Source organism: Ursus americanus, chromosome 5 (assembly GCF_024610735.1).
Source record: "Ursus americanus isolate L20-20 chromosome 5, mUrsAme1.1.p, whole genome shotgun sequence".
Lineage (NCBI taxonomy): Eukaryota > Metazoa > Chordata > Mammalia > Carnivora > Ursidae > Ursus > Ursus americanus.
This window is the reverse complement of record NC_142131.1, coordinates 48,469,522-48,487,757: the sequence shown is the minus strand read 5'-3', so window position 1 is coordinate 48,487,757 and position 18,236 is coordinate 48,469,522. Positions and strand designations below refer to the sequence as shown.

At 43.2% G+C, this 18,236-nt stretch overlaps 1 protein-coding gene across 1 annotated transcript; it reads right to left on the bottom strand.

Moving 5' to 3' along the window:
* Positions 1 to 4,801: 4,801 nt before the first annotated feature.
* GRXCR2 (glutaredoxin and cysteine rich domain containing 2) lies at positions 4,802 to 18,017 on the bottom strand. Its single transcript, XM_045795072.2, has 3 exons — positions 17,682 to 18,017; positions 11,402 to 11,629; positions 4,802 to 6,137 (listed from the first exon to the last, which is right to left on the bottom strand). Exons 1-3 carry the CDS (start codon positions 18,015 to 18,017, stop codon positions 5,955 to 5,957), a joined length of 747 nt encoding a protein of 248 aa, XP_045651028.2. The 3' UTR covers positions 4,802 to 5,954.
* Positions 18,018 to 18,236: the final 219 nt, after the last annotated feature.

Below are 18,236 nucleotides of genomic sequence, written 5' to 3'. Positions count from 1 at the left end.
AGGACTATTCAGGTTGGGTGGGTACCCACAAGAACCAACCAGAAAGAGGACTCCACAGTATCTATCAGTAAAACGTATTAGACAGATGACCTACAAAGGCACACTAATACACACGCTCAATCTCCCAACTCTTAGGAGATTCAATCTCAATGCTAATACGGGAGATATAAGTTTTTAATGCTAAGAGATAAAATCCATTTTTGATTATGACGGGATAATCGGCTATGTAACGATGGTGAAGTAATAATTAAAAAAGCAATTTCAGAGATACACACTAGGTTGGAAAATTAAACCTTAGGCACAAGATAAGGCCTGAAATAGTCTCACTGACATACGAGATATCATTTATCCATAGAAAAGCTAACTATAAACAGGTGGTTTGGGTCAGAATCACCTTGGAAAAAACAAACAAGTCTGACCAAGAATTAATCAGTCAATACACCAGGTTCTACAATCCAGGCGGTTCTGATAAGGTAATCTTTTCTCTGAGATCTGCTAAGAATTTTGTGACCCAAGGAAAGGAGTAAAAATAATAATGCTGTAGCCCTCAGGGTATATCAAAACTAGCAGAGAAAAATAAGAACAGAAATAAGAAAGGCATTAAACCCATGATTATTGATGCTTTAGAGCAGATTTAAGTGAAATGACTGCAATAAATTCTGTAGTCTTTGTTTTATATGTTAATGAATTAAGGTTTTGAAGTGTTTAAAAGGATCAGCCATTCTAAATATACACTAACAGTTTAAATTGTTTAAACTTATATGTTTAAAATTATATGATTAATACATTTGTAATCAACATTTAAAGGCCTCAAGAAAAATTGGTTTTCAGTTTTGGGAATTAGATTCATGAACTTAATAAATGGAGCACTAAAGAAGGAATAAACGATTGTATTTCTCTCCATGGGAAAACCCTTTGGAGATAAAAGGATCTGTCATCTTACCTTAAGTCACTTATCTATCCCTGGGTTACAAACAGTCCCCAAACTCACCGGCTTAAAACAACATTTATTATCTCATGGTTTATCATCTCACCGGTCAGGGATCCGGCGGGCTCGGCTGCCTGCTTCTGGCGCCAGGTCTCTGGCAAGGCTGGAATTAAGACGTCATCACCCTGAGTCTCAGGCTCAACTAGGGAAGGAGCACCTTCCAAGCTCACTCACTTGGTCGTCGGCAGGATTCAGGTCCTAGCGGGTTGCTGGACTGAGGGCCTCAGTTCCTCCCTGGCTATTGCCATCCCGTGTGGACCTCTGTTCCTTGCCCTGTGGACCTCTGCATAAGGCAGCTCACAACGTGGCAGCTGGTTTCAGCAAGTCCGCAAGCAAGAAAAGCCACAGGAAGAATCATAGTTTTTTATAACCTAATCTCAGAGGTGACATCCCATCATTTTTGTCACATCCCATTGCAAGAAGCAAGTCACTAAGTCCGGTTCACACTCAAGGGGATGGTACAAAGGCAGGAATACCAAAAAGTGGGGATCATTAGGAGTCATTTTAGAAGCTATCTGTGAAATCTTCCTCAGACATTGGCGCATAAGCAAACAATACACTGAGGGTCCTGTGTGTGCAACCAAATGTCATGTGTCTGCAAACACCAAATCACCCAGCATTATTAAACACCTTCTATACGCCAGGCACTATGGTAGATGCAGGGCATATAATGATAGATGAGGCACACTTTCTGCCCTCAGGGAGACCAACAACTAAAGGAGAGTTAGCCACTCTCTATTCTCTGCCCCTCCTATAATATGTACCATTTTATTTTGCAAATATTCTTATAAATCTCTGGTTCCCTATGAGACTATAACATCCCTGAGAGAAGGTACTATGTCTCTTTCATCTTCTGGCTCCCTGTGTTTTCACATAACCTTACTCACAGGAGTCCTTCATTAGTATAACACTTCGAACCTATAAAGCAGACATGGTCAATAATCTATTAGCCATTCACACCTTAGTATGAATTAATGGCTTCAATCTTGTGAGACATAATCATTAGCAGGGGAAGAAGTACTTGGGAGCTGGACAGAAGTGATGCTAAGGGACTGTACAAAGAGGAGGTTCACACCATTAAAGAAGATAAATGCTAAGTCTAGTTTTGTCAAGGCCTGATTTAACTACCCCATTCCTACCACCTTCCCCCACTCCTCCATCCCCAAACAATGCAAAAGTTACACTGTGTTATGGTTCCAGGCCTTTTCTTCTCTGGGTTTTACATGTTCTTTAACACAGGCAGTAATTATATGCCATAATTCCGACACTGACAGAACTCCATTTCTCTCACATAATTGCACGAATGTGAACTCTCTGTAATTACTGTGTTTAATTAGAAAATGAGATGCAACTAATTAGGACAGGTGATAAAAACAACTGTGAACATTTCTTTCAAATTTACCTTTATCATAAAATTCACTCAGATTAAGCCCTAGTGAACCACAGAAACTTTTTATAAATGCCACTGGCCCAATCTAAATGAATATATTACCACAGTGATTCATATATGGGGAAGACTTAGAATAAGAACGACATCTTTCTTATGAACTTAAGCTTAATTGATGTCTTTGGTCACTTTAATTTGGGAAGGTAAATTATGGGTTACATAGTTAATACTGAATGTGGACTTCAAAAAAACATTTTCAATGTGCAACTCTCTCTTTAAAAGTGATCTTACCTGGAAGCCAAAATACAAAGAGAAAAAAGCAGAGTTGTTCTAGTGGCAACGGTTTAGGGCAGATGGATTGGGCGTCCCCTTACTCCACAATATCCACAGGCAGGGAGGGGAAGGTAAGAGCCCTTGCAAGGCACAGGTGTCTTTCTAGAAGGGTGGGGTGTGTGAAGGGAAATCTTCCGGCCCTGCAGATCTTTGAAAGAGCAGGTAAGTCCTGAGGCTTAGTCACATTTGGAAAGAGGGGCCATACAGATGAGTTCTTCTGTTTAACAGTTACAGAGTTAGAAGAATAGACGGCACAGTGGGATGGAAAGGCAGACAAGAAAGCCGGAACCGGCAAGGACGGTTTTAAGTGGTCAGCACACCAGCAAAACAGGTCTTGCTAAATTCAGCCGAGTTGTTGCTACAGGAGTCTCTGCCCCCTGATTACCACCCCCATTTTCAGTACAGTGTGTTACCTTCACAAAAGCCTAGCAAGGCAAGATGTTTGCGAAGATCACCAGAAGGGCTTGCATGTTTGTGGTCTGGGTGGATGTGACGTGGAAAGGAGTGGTGTGTGGGGCTAACAGATAACCAATACACGGGATTAATTCGATTGTGAGGACAACTCGTGGCGTAAGTGTCAAGTGTCTGGAACAGCATCCTGCACGTGGTAGAGCTGATATGTGATTGTTCACGTAAGTAAGTAAATAAATAAAGTCTGTAACAAAGCCCCCGTGGCCAGCTCAGCTAACCTGGCCAAGCAGAGGAACAGAACCCCTGGAGTCAGTCGTTAAGGACAGCGGCAGTGCCCTCCATCAGGCAAGATTTCCGGAAGTGGAGTTTGCAGGTCTCCTGCCCCAGCAGTAAGAGCAGGGTATGGAAGGTGAGGGTACGCAGTTGACAGACAACAGACCCCATCCAGAGCAGCATTTCACGCAGTAAAACCCAAGTTCTTACAAGGGCTTTGAAGGAAGATGGCCCCTCATGCCAACACGCATGCGCCTTCCTTTCTGACCTCATTTCCTGACACCTGTCATCTTGTTCACCACGCTCCAGCCACACTGGTTTCTTTGCTGCTCTCCGAACACATCAGGCTCTCCTTCCTATGAGCCTAGCACTTGCTGCTTCCTCTGCCTGGAATAATCTTACCCCAGATACTTTCACAACTCACTCATCAACTTCAGGCCTTTATTTAAAGGAAACCTTTTCAATGATGCTTTCCTGAAAACTAATTTAAAATTGCAACCCCTCCCAACTCTCTATGCCCCTGATTGTTTTATTTTTCATCAAAGCATTATCGTCTTCTAATACTCTATACGCCTATACATTGTATATGTACATATAGTTATATATTTTAATTCTCTGTTGCATACTTTTAGTTGTCTCTAAATACATGTATTATATATTAAATATATGTTTTCACTTGTCAGCAAATCCCCACCAAAATGGAAGCTCTATGGGGGCTAGGATTTTGTCTGTTTTGTCTACTAATATATCCCCAGGGCTCAATGAATACCTGTTGTCTGAATAAACAGATGTAATCATTAGTGGATGTATTTATTATGGGATGGAAAGGATTAAAGTCTCTGAAAAGCATGAAGGGAGGAAAAGAAGCCAACACTGCTTACACTTCTTCCTCTGGGAAGCCCTTTGAACCCCACTCAGGCTGTGTGAGATGTCCCTTCTATGTGCTGCAAATGCTCCTTGTGATTCCCCCGTCCCAGAACTTGTCACACTATGCTGTAATTATCTGTTCGTACATCTGTCTCCTCAACTGAAACTGTAAGCCCCACGCACCACCAAGGGGATGGTGCCCATCGGGGCAACAGGGCACATCAAGCATGTGGGGCTCAAAATATTTATTGTCGAATGTTTCCGTCAAAAAAGAGGATACACTTAGAGGTCTCCTGTTATCATTCCTCCCTCTGGTACTCTGGAGAAACAGAAAAGTCAAAAGCTGTGAGAAAACACACACCAAGTCAAGGAACAGTTAAGTGTAGAAGCAAAGAAGATCGGTGAGCAATAGTTCTATCGTTCTGGCTAAGAGAGAACAGGCAAAATTTATCATGGCTTCCAAAAATATTTTAATCTTTTTATTAGAGCTGTTCATATTTCCTGAAAAGCATTCCACTGTTGAATTATTTTAACATCTGAATATTAGAGGGTAACAAACAAATCTTGAAAAAAATTAAGTTATGAAAATCAAAACTATCATAGAAAAGCCATGTGTCTCAATAGGTAACAGACTTTACAGTGTTTTTCTCAAGTGGTAAGGGGAGTGGGTGTTAGAGCTACAAAAATTCATTAACAAAAGAATTTTTCTAGCTTTATAACCAACTTTAAGAGGAAAGAATTACCTTTAGCATGTGTATTCACAGATGGTAGAAAGATAATTCTTAAAAATCTGCCTTGGTTAGTTTTTCTTTTAGAGGGTTCCAACAGATAACTATAAAATATCCAATCATTTTTGAAGAGATTGTGGCTATATCTTAGATTTAAAATACATTTATTAATTTGCTAATAATTCAGGGGCTGGAAGAAGTCATATCACACACACATACTTAAGCACCAAATTTATCACAAATAGCTTTGACTTGGCTCATAACTCCAGCAGTTTAGAGGCACACAGAAATGTCTTATCTCATCTGGTCTTAAGAAGTAGCATTGCTCATTGCCTGCATGAATACTACCCAAGCACATCACACAGGAGAGACCCAGGGCTTTGAAAGAAAGACCTTCTCAGCTTGCCTATCTTCAGCATGAAGCATGTACACATTGTTTTGTTTTCAGTGGCCTGCTAGTACATTCCGCATCGGGCATCCCTTTCCTCTTCTGCTTAATTAAAAATTCAATCTGACCAATAATGATTTCAAATGCATTATAAGCTACAGGAATTCAGTTCATCAGAAACCTGACTTTTTTTATTCCTTTCTCACTGCATAATTTTGCAAAATAACTCCCAACCAGAAAATGACTTCAACCTGCTGCCTGAAATGTACATTTATTTGCTCACTAGTCCAAGGAAAAAACTGAGCTAAGTCAAGTAAGATCCATGCACACGTTCCTGGAAGGATAATTTTAGAACCCGTTTCAAAGCAGACTCTAACACAAAAATTTCTCTGCCACTTAGAACCACACAGAGATACTCCTAGCCTTACAAGATGTCATCAAGTGATTGAGTTTTGCCCGTGGTGGAAGTGGTCGCAGCCACTGTGGCTTCCTTGCTGGGAGAGGGAAGAGAAGGACGGGGCTGTTTATTAGAAATAGCTTCGGAAGGATGTGATCAGAGCGGACGTACAAAGCCACGGGCTATTGACTGCAAATCTGGCAAGGCTGCAGGCCATTCTCATTGCAGGCAGGGCAGCGCAGGGCCCGATAGGACTCCTTAAATCTGTTGGCCAGCATGGAGAACTTGCTGCCGTGGCACAGAGAGCAGGTGGCACTGCCCGACCCTCGGCAGTGAAAACAGTTGTCCTCGGGAAGCTCCCCTTCCTGCAAGAGACAGGTCAGGGTTTAGTGACGGCAGTTCCAGACCACGGTTCCAAAACAGGTCGAAGTAGCATGGGGCTGCCTGAAAGGCGGAGGCGGAACGACAGTACAAAATGCTTCCCATAAATGCCGATGAGGGAATAGCCAGAGGCACAGAATGCTCCCTGAAATGTCATCAGAGAGGATTCCCTTGATGGAATCTCTAAGGCGCAGCCCCTGCCCTGGATTCTGTACCTTTATGTTCCCTGTCGCCCGTATCACCATCCGACCTGCGATTTCTGCATGCTCTAGCAGGACAAGGGCTTACTCTCCCTCACTGCCCAATACTAACAGCGAGCGCTTGTGGCATGCTTAGTGGGTGCCAGGTGTGGTTCTAACAGCTTTCTCCACATCCATCTAATCCGCACGACATCCCAGAGAGATAGTGCAAGTATTATCAATCTGGCTGCAGATGGGAAAATGAGAGAGCGAGAAGTTCAGTTATTTGCCAAGGGTCACACAGCCTGGAAGAGAGGAGGCAGGTTCTGATGCCAGGCGACTGAGCACCACCGTCCTTGCTCCTCAAGACTCTGCACACAGCCCCTCCTTGTAGCTGCCCAACAGCAGCCATTCAAGAAAGACTGTTTTCGTGCCAGACTGAGGGGATGGAAGACTCGATGTTACAATCCTCTGAAGCTTAACTCTCAATTCTTGCAGTCCTTTATCTTGCTTTCCTTTGAGAGCTGCGATGAGGCCCGGCACAGCAACCATGCACCTTGGACAGTCCCCTTGACCTGTCTAAACCTCTGCTTTTCTTCACCCGCGGAATGGCACTGGCGAAGCTTGCTGCTCAGGGCAGCTGAAGAGTCAATGAGAGAATATGTGGAAAGACCACAGTATATTATCTGCCATGTTACAGGTTCTCCATAAAGGTTAGTTCACTTCTAAGCCTTGCGAGTAAGTCTGGACTTACTAGTCCTCGACTCCCATACTGTGGAAAAGGCCCCCGTCTTCCCTAAGACATCTCAAGGAAACCGGCGGACTTTGCACTCCACAAAGACTGTGCATAGACCATGAACCATCCAAGAAATAAGGGGGGTACCAGATCAGTGGCAGGGGGAGCCAGCAGCAAGTCCTGTCTATTCACCTGCCCAGCATCTCTCCGATCCATCCAGTTTTCTCTGCCCACAACCACAGTCCCAGTCCCGACACCCACCAGTTCTGGCACAGACTCAGGTGGAGCCCTTGTGGGCTCTTCTCCCCGACCTAGTCAGCTCCTATTTGGTTTCACAGGTCGGCCTAGCAGTACCTACACCTCTGGACCAGGAGGCCTGACCGGCCTGTATCGCCCCCAGCGCGGCAGGTCTTGTGATCTTCTCACAGCTTCTGCTGACCACACAGGAAGCTCTCGGCGCCAGTCTCTGTCACCACCACTTCCAAGACTTAAAGTGCCGAGCCTGGCACAATATTTATTGTGCACATGTTTGCTGGATGAATAAACAGAACAACAATATCTGGAGAAGCCTTCCAATTCTTAAATTCTAGGAACTAACAAGACGACTGGAATACACTGGGTGGCTCCGCCCAGCTAACACAGCTCTCTTTTATAACTTAAGAATAAAAATTATCTTGAAAAGGGAGGCAGAATTCTGAAAATAGTTCCATTGTGCTACAAAGTGCCTAAGAAGGCATTAAATTTTATTTATTCTAGATTTAAGGAATGAAAGTGATTACCCAACTGACAAAAACCTAAATGATGTCTATGTATGCTTTTGTTAATATTTCAATGATTGCTGCCAGAAGTCTAGTATATTAACAATGGAGAAACTTGTTTCCTTCCCTTAAAGCGTTCAAAAGAAATGGATTTGCCAAAATATTCTTTAAGCAAATTGTCACGGTCCATTTTTCTGCCAAATCCACATGTTTTTGTTTTGACTGGATCCCAGTGAGTTTTTAATGTTGCCAAAGGAAGTACAGTAAAATCCTACCATAATGCCATATGTGTCAACCAAAAATTAATTTGCATAGAATGCCAGGTTCATATTAAAAGATTAATGAAATGACCTGGGGAGCCTGCTGCAGAGAACAAAAATAAATCATCGATCACATATTCTCTAATGTCACGGGGTTATACGATGCAGTATTAGAGGCTTCCCTGGAGTTTCCACTCTTACCCCGGGTCATTTACTGCCCTCCTTCAACCCTTTGCCCTCAGCATGCTCACGGAACCATTCAGTGATTCAGTAAATCAAGTGTTACCGAGCCTCTGCTCTGCACACAGCGTGCGAGACACGAGCTTCTGTCTTCCATTCTCAGCATTTTTAAATTCTTCTCAGAAAATATTCGGTGAGAGGACTTAGAACGTAGTTATACAGCACAGCTGAGGTTCTAGAACCGACAGACCTACCCAAACCACCTCTTGCTAGCTCCATGAGCACAGAAAGGGGCCTCAGCTTTCATTGCAGACTCAAAGGCTTGGGTAGCCCTGAAGTCACCAACAAGCACCCAGCTGGAGGCTGCTCGGCAGACGGGGCAAGATTGTAAGATCGGTGGCCAGGGGGACCACAGTTTGACCACTGGCTCTGATGGCCTCTGGCAAGTTACTTAACTTCTCTGTGCCTTGGTTTCCCCAGCTACAGAAGAAGACGGCTAACAAAACCGCCCTCGGAGAGTCCTTGTGAGAATGAAAGAGACTAACACATGGAAAGCACTGGGCATGGTGCCCAGCGATCACGGGCCCTCAATAAATGGCAGCTCTTATTATCATTCTTACTATTATTTCAAACGCAAGATCTTTATAAAGCATAAAGAAACCCAGATGACTTATGGTCTCGGATCCACAGAACATACAACCAGATTCTTCCCCTTCCGTATTTCGCTGTGGCTCAATTCAATTATTCCTCTCCTTTTCTTTTATAGTTAATACAGAGGGTCAGCATGGTCTGGCTTTTAGCCTCGGCCTGCTCCTTCATCAAGGTTCCCACTGCTTCCTATTCCATCTCACACAGCAAAGAGTCTCCTGGTCAGAAGGGGGTCCCTTGATGTTCTCTGACCCTCTTTTTCAGAATAAAACCTGTCTGGGCATTTACTGCACGAGGGATTTGGCAAACAAATAGCAATTGAAAACAGAGTTGAAAAGACAGGCAAGTGAAGTATAACCTTTCACGGCAACTTTCTGCTGCACACCTCTGTCCTAGTTTATGGTAGTAGAGCAAAAACACGTGGATCTCTTCAAATTGAATTTAAAGATAATTGTCATGTCAGGCCTGTGTGGCTGCTTTTTTTTATTCAGGCCTGCAGCATGAGCTGCCTTTTATCATGTCTGGCTCTCTTCTGAAAATATATGCGCCTAAAATTACCAAATGGTATGAAAAAGAATAGAATTAATGAATTTTAAAGTGGGAAGGTAATGCTTCGGATCACAACGTTTAGTAGTCCTCCTGCTGCTCTGCTAGGATCTGAACAGTGCTATGTAAAAGGCAAGAGAAGGCAGAGGCAAGAGAGTTCCTACCAGCAGGCTCTGTGATCCCAAATTCCAATACTCTTTCCACGAACATTTAACTAATATTTACTGCACACCTACTCTGTGCCAGGCTCTATTTTTATTTATTTTTATTTATGTATTTTTGACACGGGAACTACTAGGTTACACCCAACATAAATACGGCTCCTGCCCTCATGGAGAAAAATTCTAGTGGGTGACAGTAAACATTAACTAAAGATTTACACAGGGAAATGTTAAGATTGCAAATGAGGAGGGAGTGAGGTGCTCTGAGGGGTCCATCCTTATGTATTTCATCCTCCTAGAAGTGAGGGGAGGCCCCTCTGAAGACGTGATGTCTCCATTGAGATTTCGGGTGCTAAGGACAAGGCAGTGGGGAATCTGGGAACATTCCAGGCACGGGGAAGTTGCCTCTGGCAGGAAAGGGCAAAGAACATATGAGTGGTAGCTAGATGGGCAGTGTGTCTGGGACAGAGAATGAGGAGAGATGTGTAAGAGGAGGCTAAAGAGGCGAACAGTGGCCAGGCTATTTACTGTTTTATTCTAAGCCATGAGAGGTTACTGAAGTTTGTGGTGGGGGAAAAGAGTGATGAAGGGGTGACATGATCATATTTGCATTTCAAAGATATCTTATCCAGTGTGAGATCAGGTTGGAAAGAGATATGAGTCCTTGCGAGCAGAACTTTAATAAGAGTCTTTTGCTAGAGTCTGGTCATGACCTTCCTGTTCCTGTCCTCTAAACCCTACCAGGGTGGGGACATCTCTCAGGGTGAGGAAGTCCCTGGCCCATTTTGTCACACCAACCCAGAGGAGGTGAGAGTGAGTCCTACAGTAAAGCTGCAACTCCCAAGAGATGGCAACTAAAGAGAGAGAAAATTCATTTCTGCTGCTATCCAAGCTTTTAACCTCTTAGCTTAAATCCATCAAAATTGCTTTTCCCACCGTCAATCCCACACTGTGAACTAATGAATATCATCATTCCACGCCTTCATCTGAGCATGTCTGAGCAACGGTTTCCAAGGTGAGGAGTCCGCACCTCTGAGAGCTGTGGGCAGAAAATCATTCTAAGTATTTCTATTTACTTTTTATCTTAAAAAGGCAAGAAATTCAGCTTCAATCATATTTTCAAAAGAAACTGTTAGGCTAATTTTTAATAAATTAGTTGCTCCTGGCCCCTTCGCTAGGCCAGGCAGTCAGCAAATATAGTGCCCAAGGGACCCTGGAGTAAGCATGATGGAAAGTGACCTCACTGCGTGGAGGGTGACAGTGGTTTCCCAGCTCATTCATTCACTCTGAGCATCCTGCAGCATACCGGAGTTCACTCGTCCCTGGCCCAGCGGGTGCATGGAGAATAGTGCTGAGTTTTACCTGATCTCTACAAAACCCAGACACAAGGCTTGATAAGACTCTTTAAGGAAACTGGATTGAGGATAAGTCCAATAACAGAAGCGCAAGCAAACCCATAGGAGATAGAACAGAGCTGATTTTTCCATCTCTGGAACAGGCTGTTCTATGCCACAGTGCAGAGTGAAAACAATAAACACCTAATCAGATCTCAGAAGAAGTCACCAAAAACAATTAAAATTACGCATATCTGAAACACAGGCATAACTATTATTGCTAATCACATGCCATTAAAATATAATCAACTCAAAATTCCTTAACATCTCCAACAGTTAGAGTATTTATATTCAAATTTTCACTTAAGTCGTGCACAGTCAAAACCATTTGGAGACCGCTGCTGTAGGGCCAGCTCCAAGGAGGACAATGACCCATTCTGACACACCTGTGGGTACTGGTTATGGGGGAATGGGCTTTCCGCGTCTGGCAAATGCCCGTCGTTCTGGTCACGATCTCCATAGATTTCTTCTTTGCTCATCAGAGACTCTTCCTCGGCCTCCTCTTCCTTCTGGAGAATTTTCTTCATGAAGTCTCTCTTGTCCATTGGGGTTCGAATGATTTTCAAGTTATTTGTGTAGATGATGATCTTGCCAAAATCTATAATAGGTGGGGACTAGAGAAATGGAGAATGAGCATGGCGATTTACCAGCCATCACCAAACACCGGGCCGCAGAACCTGCTCAACATCCCAGGAAATGGGGGAGAAGAACTTGAAACCGGCTAGCACTTCGGATTCCAACAGACCCCAAAGCTACAGTTCGCTCCCCGGTTTGCTCACTCTCTCGGAAAACCCTGAAACCCAGCCTCCTTCTCCCTGTTGATGGTAACCAACCAGAGCTGAACGAATCCTGTAACTGGACCGTAAGGCTCTGCAGGGCGGGGGCCAGAGCTCCTCTTCCCACGGCACACACCATAGTAGCTGATGCAGACTGGGCACAGCCGGTGTTTTAGAAACACAGAAGAAGGCCGAAAAAAATCAATAGCTCTCCAAAATTTTTATGCATAAATAATAACAGTAGATAAAATTTACTGAATTATGATCATTATTTTATTATAGTGGGTAGCATTTCTTTTGTGTCAGACATCATGCTAAGCGTTTTACAAACATGACCTCACTTTCCCCTCAGACATCCCTTGAGGTGGATGCTGTGATGTCTACATTTTACAGATGAGGAGACTGAGTCACAGGGGGGCTAAAAGCCTCTCAAGGCTACGGTTGGTCAGGGTCTGTGGCTGGGATTCAAACCGCAGTCTAACTCTACAGCTCATATTCTTTTTTTTTTTTTAAAGATTTTATCCATCCATTTCACACAGAGAGAGAGAGCGCGCACAAGCAGGGGGAGTGGCAGAGAGAGGGAGAGGAAGAAGCAGGCTCCCCACAGAGCAGGTGTAGCTCGATGTGGGACTCGAACCCAGGACCCCAGGATCATGACCTGAGCCGAAGGCAGTTGCTTAACTGACTGAGCCACCCACGCGCCCTAAAGCCCATATTCTTACACCTACACTGCACTATTCACAAGCATTTCCCCCCCAAAAACCTGTAAGATCATTATGTGTATAATGATCATATATATATAGATACATATGGTAGTGATCTTATACATATGTAATGATCCAATATATGTAATGTATTTTATTACGTGTATAATTATGTAAATCTTGTTATGTCAATAAACATACTTCTGTGGCATCTTTACTACTAGCTTATGTTCCTTTCTGTGGATTTATCATGCACTACTGATAATTTGCTGAGGAATAATTTAGGCAATACTACAATGCAGTAGAGAAGCTCGGAGGAGTAAATGTTTAGGGATCACTTAACTAAGAAGCCAGAGATAGGACAGCTCAGCAACAAACACCACCGATCTTAATCCTGCTGTTCACCAACTGTAACATACAGGAGAGTCATCGGGCCTCTTAGAACCGCAGTTTGCTCATCTGCAAATGGGGTGACATTAACCTGGTGGCCATCACCACAAAGTCATTATTAAAACAGGAATACTTGGGGGCACCCGGGAGGCTCAGTCGGGTGAGCATCCTGCTCAGGAGCCCGGGCTCAGGACCCTGCCCCAACGCCCTGCTGGCTTCTGCGCCGACGGGGCAATGTTCCTGTGGTTAAGGATTTTGATGCTCATCCCTGAGGCTAATTATATCGATTTCTAGGGGTGGAGGTGCAATGAAGAATATATAAAACAGGGTTTTCAAAGCTAAAGATACTATGCAGGGGTGGGCATTGTCACCGCTGCTATTAAAATTCGTCCGCACTGCGTGCACAGTCATGCTACACAGCTAAATGCGCCCATGCCAAGTACTCCGTCTGGCTTTCGTAGAAGGGTAGAAACCAAATTTGCTGGGGCGCCACAATCACGCAGTCTCCTATTGACGGCCGTAACACGTTCAGTCACGACCTGGCTTAAACAGGACTTCAGTACTGGGGTCCCCTTCCTTGAAACACAGAGTATTCTATCGTTATTTATGACGCCACGAGCTTCCTACTTGGCCCTGGGTTCTCTCCCTCTCTTCAAAGGATCATGTGGCAGCTTCCATTTCCTTTTGTTTGATGCACACTGGGTTCCTATTTCACACTCTGGACTATCAGTTTCTGAACATCAGAAGATGAAGATGATGGCACTTTTAGAAGGTTCCATTTCCACTTCCACTAATAGCCAAAGAGGTTTAGTTACTAGGAAGCTTTTTTTCAATGTAGAACTGGTTTTTCAAGGTGAAACTCTAAATCTACTGGAAAAAAAAAATCTGTGGTCCTGTGGTCCAACCTCCTGCCTCTAAGCTGGTCTATATCTGAGACACCCAAAAGAGTACATTTATTTTTAATGCACTTGAAAGAAGGAGGGTCCCAAATCACCTGTAAGGTGTGTTTATGTTTCAGTCACCCTGACAGCCAAGTTCTTCCTTGTGTCTAAGGAAACCCTCCAGGTGTAACTAAAGTTCACATTATCTGGTGACGCCCAAGGGCCCGTGAGGAACACCCACTCTTACATTACAGAGGGCCAGGATGAAGCCAGGAGTTTTTGTGATTCCTTCCATCGGGCCCAGAATGGCAAGCTGGGTGACTGAGCTTCATAAATGCTTTGACAACAGTGGCCACGTGCCCTGAGACTGCTGTTCAGGCACCAGTGAAACCTTTCTACTTAAAATGCAGGGACACCTTCCTGAGTCCCAGAAATGCAAAGGGCTTTGGAGGTAGGCAGGCCTGAGGTCAATTTTTCTGTGCAAGATTTGCAAGTTACCAAACCTCATGGCCTGTTTTTCCAATTTGTGAAATTCTCAAAGAATTACCATGAAGATGAAATGACATATATACAAAATACACGCTCAGTAGATGCCATGTCCCCTCCTTCCCTTCCATTTTTTTAAATGAACCTTATAAACTTCAAATGGTTTCAATTCTTTAAAATATTTATTTGTTTATAGCCACTCTCTCTATCATATAAAATTTTTTTTAAAGACTCAATATTTCTTTGATGAGAACCTGGTCATTATCACAATGGTAAGGGAGTATTTGCTATAAGCATGTCCAATGTTCCAGGCACAATGCTAAGTATTTCTTATGTATAATCTTTTTTTAATCACCACAACAATCTTCGTAAGTAGATAGTTTTATTAGTCTCATCTCATAGAGGACGACATTGAAGCAAGGCAAGATCAAGCGGTCTGCTCAAGCTCCCACCGTAAGAAGGTAGAGCGGACAGCAAGCCCAGGTTTAACAGACATCAGAGCCCCTGCCTTTTTTTTTTAAATGTTTTATTTATTTATTTATTTATTTGAGAGAGACAGAGAAGCAAAGAAAGAGAAAGAGAAAGCACGAGCAGGGGGGAGGGGCAAAGGGAGAGGGAGAAGTAGGTTCCCTACTGAGCAGGGAGCCCAATGAGGAACTCCATCCCAGGAACCTGGGATCATGATCTGAGCCAAAGGTAGACGCTTAACAGGCGGGGCCACCCAGGCACCCACCCCTGCTTTTTTTTTTTTTTTAAGATTTTATTTATTTATTTGACAGAGAGAGAGACAGCCAGTGAGAGAGGGAACACAGGCAGGGGAAGTGGGGGAGGAAGAAGCAGGATTCCAGCAGAGGAGCCTGATGTGGGGCTCGATCCCAGGACTCTGGGATCACGCCCTGAGCCAAAGGCAGATGCTTAACAACTGAGCCACCCAGGCACCCCTACCCCTGCTTTTTTTCTAATGATTATTTTTACTGTGGTAAAATACATAGTACATAAAATTTACCACTTTAACCATTTCTAAGTGTACAGGTCAGTGGCATTAGTACGTTCACACTGTTGTGTATCCATTACTACCAGTCATCCCCTGAACTTCTTCATCTTCTCAAAATAAAACTGTATCCCCATTAAGCTCCCACTTCTCCCCTCCTCCAGCCCCTGGCAAGCCCCCCTGCTTTACTTTCTGTCTCTATAAATCTATGCTAGGCACTTCACACAGATGGAATCATATAATTATCTTTTTATGACTGGTTTATTTCACTCAGCATAATGTCTTCAAGTTTCATCCATGTTGTAGCATGTGTCAGAATAGCCTTCCTTTTTAAAGCTGAGTACTATTCGACTGTGTGTATATACACTTTATTTGCCCATTCATCGACTGATGGACATTTGGGTTGCTTCCACTTGTGAGCAACTACGAATAAAGCTGCTATGAACATTGGTGTACAAATACCTGTTCAAATTCAGAGCCTTTACTTATAATTGTTGTGCTTAACTACTACCCAGTGTTGCTTCATAACCAGTGTTTACTAGGGTTTATTTTACAGTTGGATTCGCTATTGAAGAATCATGGCTTTCCAGCTCTCGTTTCCTTATGTTTCTTAAATACCACACTGATAACCTGTTTCAGTGGGCAGAGCTGCAGGAATCCATCCTGACCCCTCTCTTACCCAGAAGCCGGCTAACATTGGAAGGTAGCATTTGGATCAGGCAACAAAGAAAACAAGGATAACTGGATCAAGCGGAATCAAACTCTGAATATGGTCTCCAGAGTCTGTGTTTAAACCAATGTTGTGGTGCTGCTATGAAGACTCAATTATCTAGTTTTATAAGTCCTTACCAAATCATACATTTACAGAAGTGCCAAGTTTGACACAATACTTGTGAAGGACAAGTGGTCCGAATTATCTACATGGCCTTATACAAGGTCTGTATAAACTACAACTTTGTAAAGTCTAAACCTACAAGTAAGATTTAGTTTAAATGAGATACTGTAAGTACAAGACATAGCCAAGAACCTAGGATATAATAAGCACTCGGTAAAAGGTAACTATCACCGTTAACATTATCATTATCATTAATGGTGAGAATAGAATAAATTGGAATAAAAAGAATAATTTTAGAGACTAAAAAGAAATATTCCACACGACCAAAAGAAGGAGGAATCAGAAGACCTGGGTTCTTTTTCTGACTTTGCTCCTAATGACTCTCTAATACTGGGTGGATCCCTTAACAATTTGACACTCAGTTTTCCTCATCTGCAAAATGGGAATAACTGTATTTTGCCTTTCTCCTCAAGGCTGTGGTAAAGACCCAATGAGAAACTATGTGAAACTGCTTTATAATGCATAAGCCACTCCACTAACATGAGGGGTTGTTCACTCCAGCCCCCTTTATTATCAAAAAGAAACCTGGTATTATCTGTGATAAATGTGGACTCCCATAATTACACTTTTACCAATGCCAGAAAGGCCAACGCATTTGTCTGCCATAGATGAATTATCTGTTCCCTTAGGAAACTAACAATAAAAATGATTAGAGAGTAATTATCTGAATTTCACACTTTAAAGATGAGAGCATATCCTGGTGTACTTTTCATTAATAACCTGGCACATTATATAATTGTATTTAATATTAAAGGAAAAAAGCCACGCATGGTCCCAGTGGCAGACATATACACATCTCCTTTTCATTTTTAGAAATCAATGAATATTTTCCAAGTTCTTCTAGCTTAAAAGAAAATCATGTTGAGGCTTTTGATTATCCATGGTACTGGGGAAGAGAACTGAAATTAACAGATAAAATACACGTTTCAATTGAACTATTAGCTCAAACTTCTTCCCCAAGTAACATTTCCTCGGGTTGACGTGCTTTTCGCCATTTCTTCCCAGGACTCCAACCACTCAATGTTCACGCTAATGAGCAATGAAAAGGCAAAATAAAGAAACAAAGAAACAAACATTTTTTAAAAGCAGGCAGCGGGAGGGAGATAGGAAATAAAACAAGACATGGATAAAGCACAAGCTGAATAACTGGCAGAGTGAAATGAGCACCTTCAAACACTCAGCTCTTTCAAGAAACAGAACAACCAGTTGTCGCATCATTTTCTAGAACGGAGGTCTGGCAAGCTGAAAACCACTGCATCGCTATTTAAATTACTTCCCAAGATAACCCCGCCACTGACCCAATTACAATTCACTATCCTGGATGGAACTGAATTCTATACATGCTTATTGCACTTTCCAATAAGGAGTCAGCGAGCATGTTACGTTTGTCCCAGAAATATTATTCCAATAGCAGTTTCCCATTTAGTGCACCTACAGCTCTGGTTGGTACTGGAGCATGAGCAAGATACAAATTTGAGTCAGTTACGTGTTTTCCTATATACATTTTAGTCCTTAAAGTTTATACACCATGTGCAATACCAACCTTATGGTCATTCGCCTTGTAATCATTGAAGAAAGGCTGGCTGCCCGCCAAAGTGTAGGCATTGCCTTCTCTAAACACGCTGATCCTTTGAGCAGTCAGCTTAGGGGAGTATGGTTGGGGCTTGGGGGCTTCCCCAGACCCGTAAACACCATCCACTGGTTCAAGGGACTCCTGGAGAAAGCTGTGAGGGTATTCCTCCTTTGGCGACTCTAATTCCTGCCCGTCCTCAAAGACCTGCTTCAACACTCTGCCACTGTAGGAGGAAGAGATTTTAAAGCGTACTTTCCGTGGTTTGCCGTCACTCTTCTGGCTCTGCTTCTTCTCGGGGTCCTCCATCCGTAGGAATTTCACCCTGTGGTTTCCAGGCGTCAGTGTAGCCAGTAAAATTTGGGGCTCTGAGGAAAAGGCATTTTATTTTCTCTCCTCTTGCATATAATTAATTCAAGTTGGTGCTGGGGTAAGCTCAGTTTACAGCAACTGACACCCACACATTAACTATTGATAGACCCTCATGCAAAGGTAGGCGATTGTGGGTTCGTGGGGTGGATGGAGCGC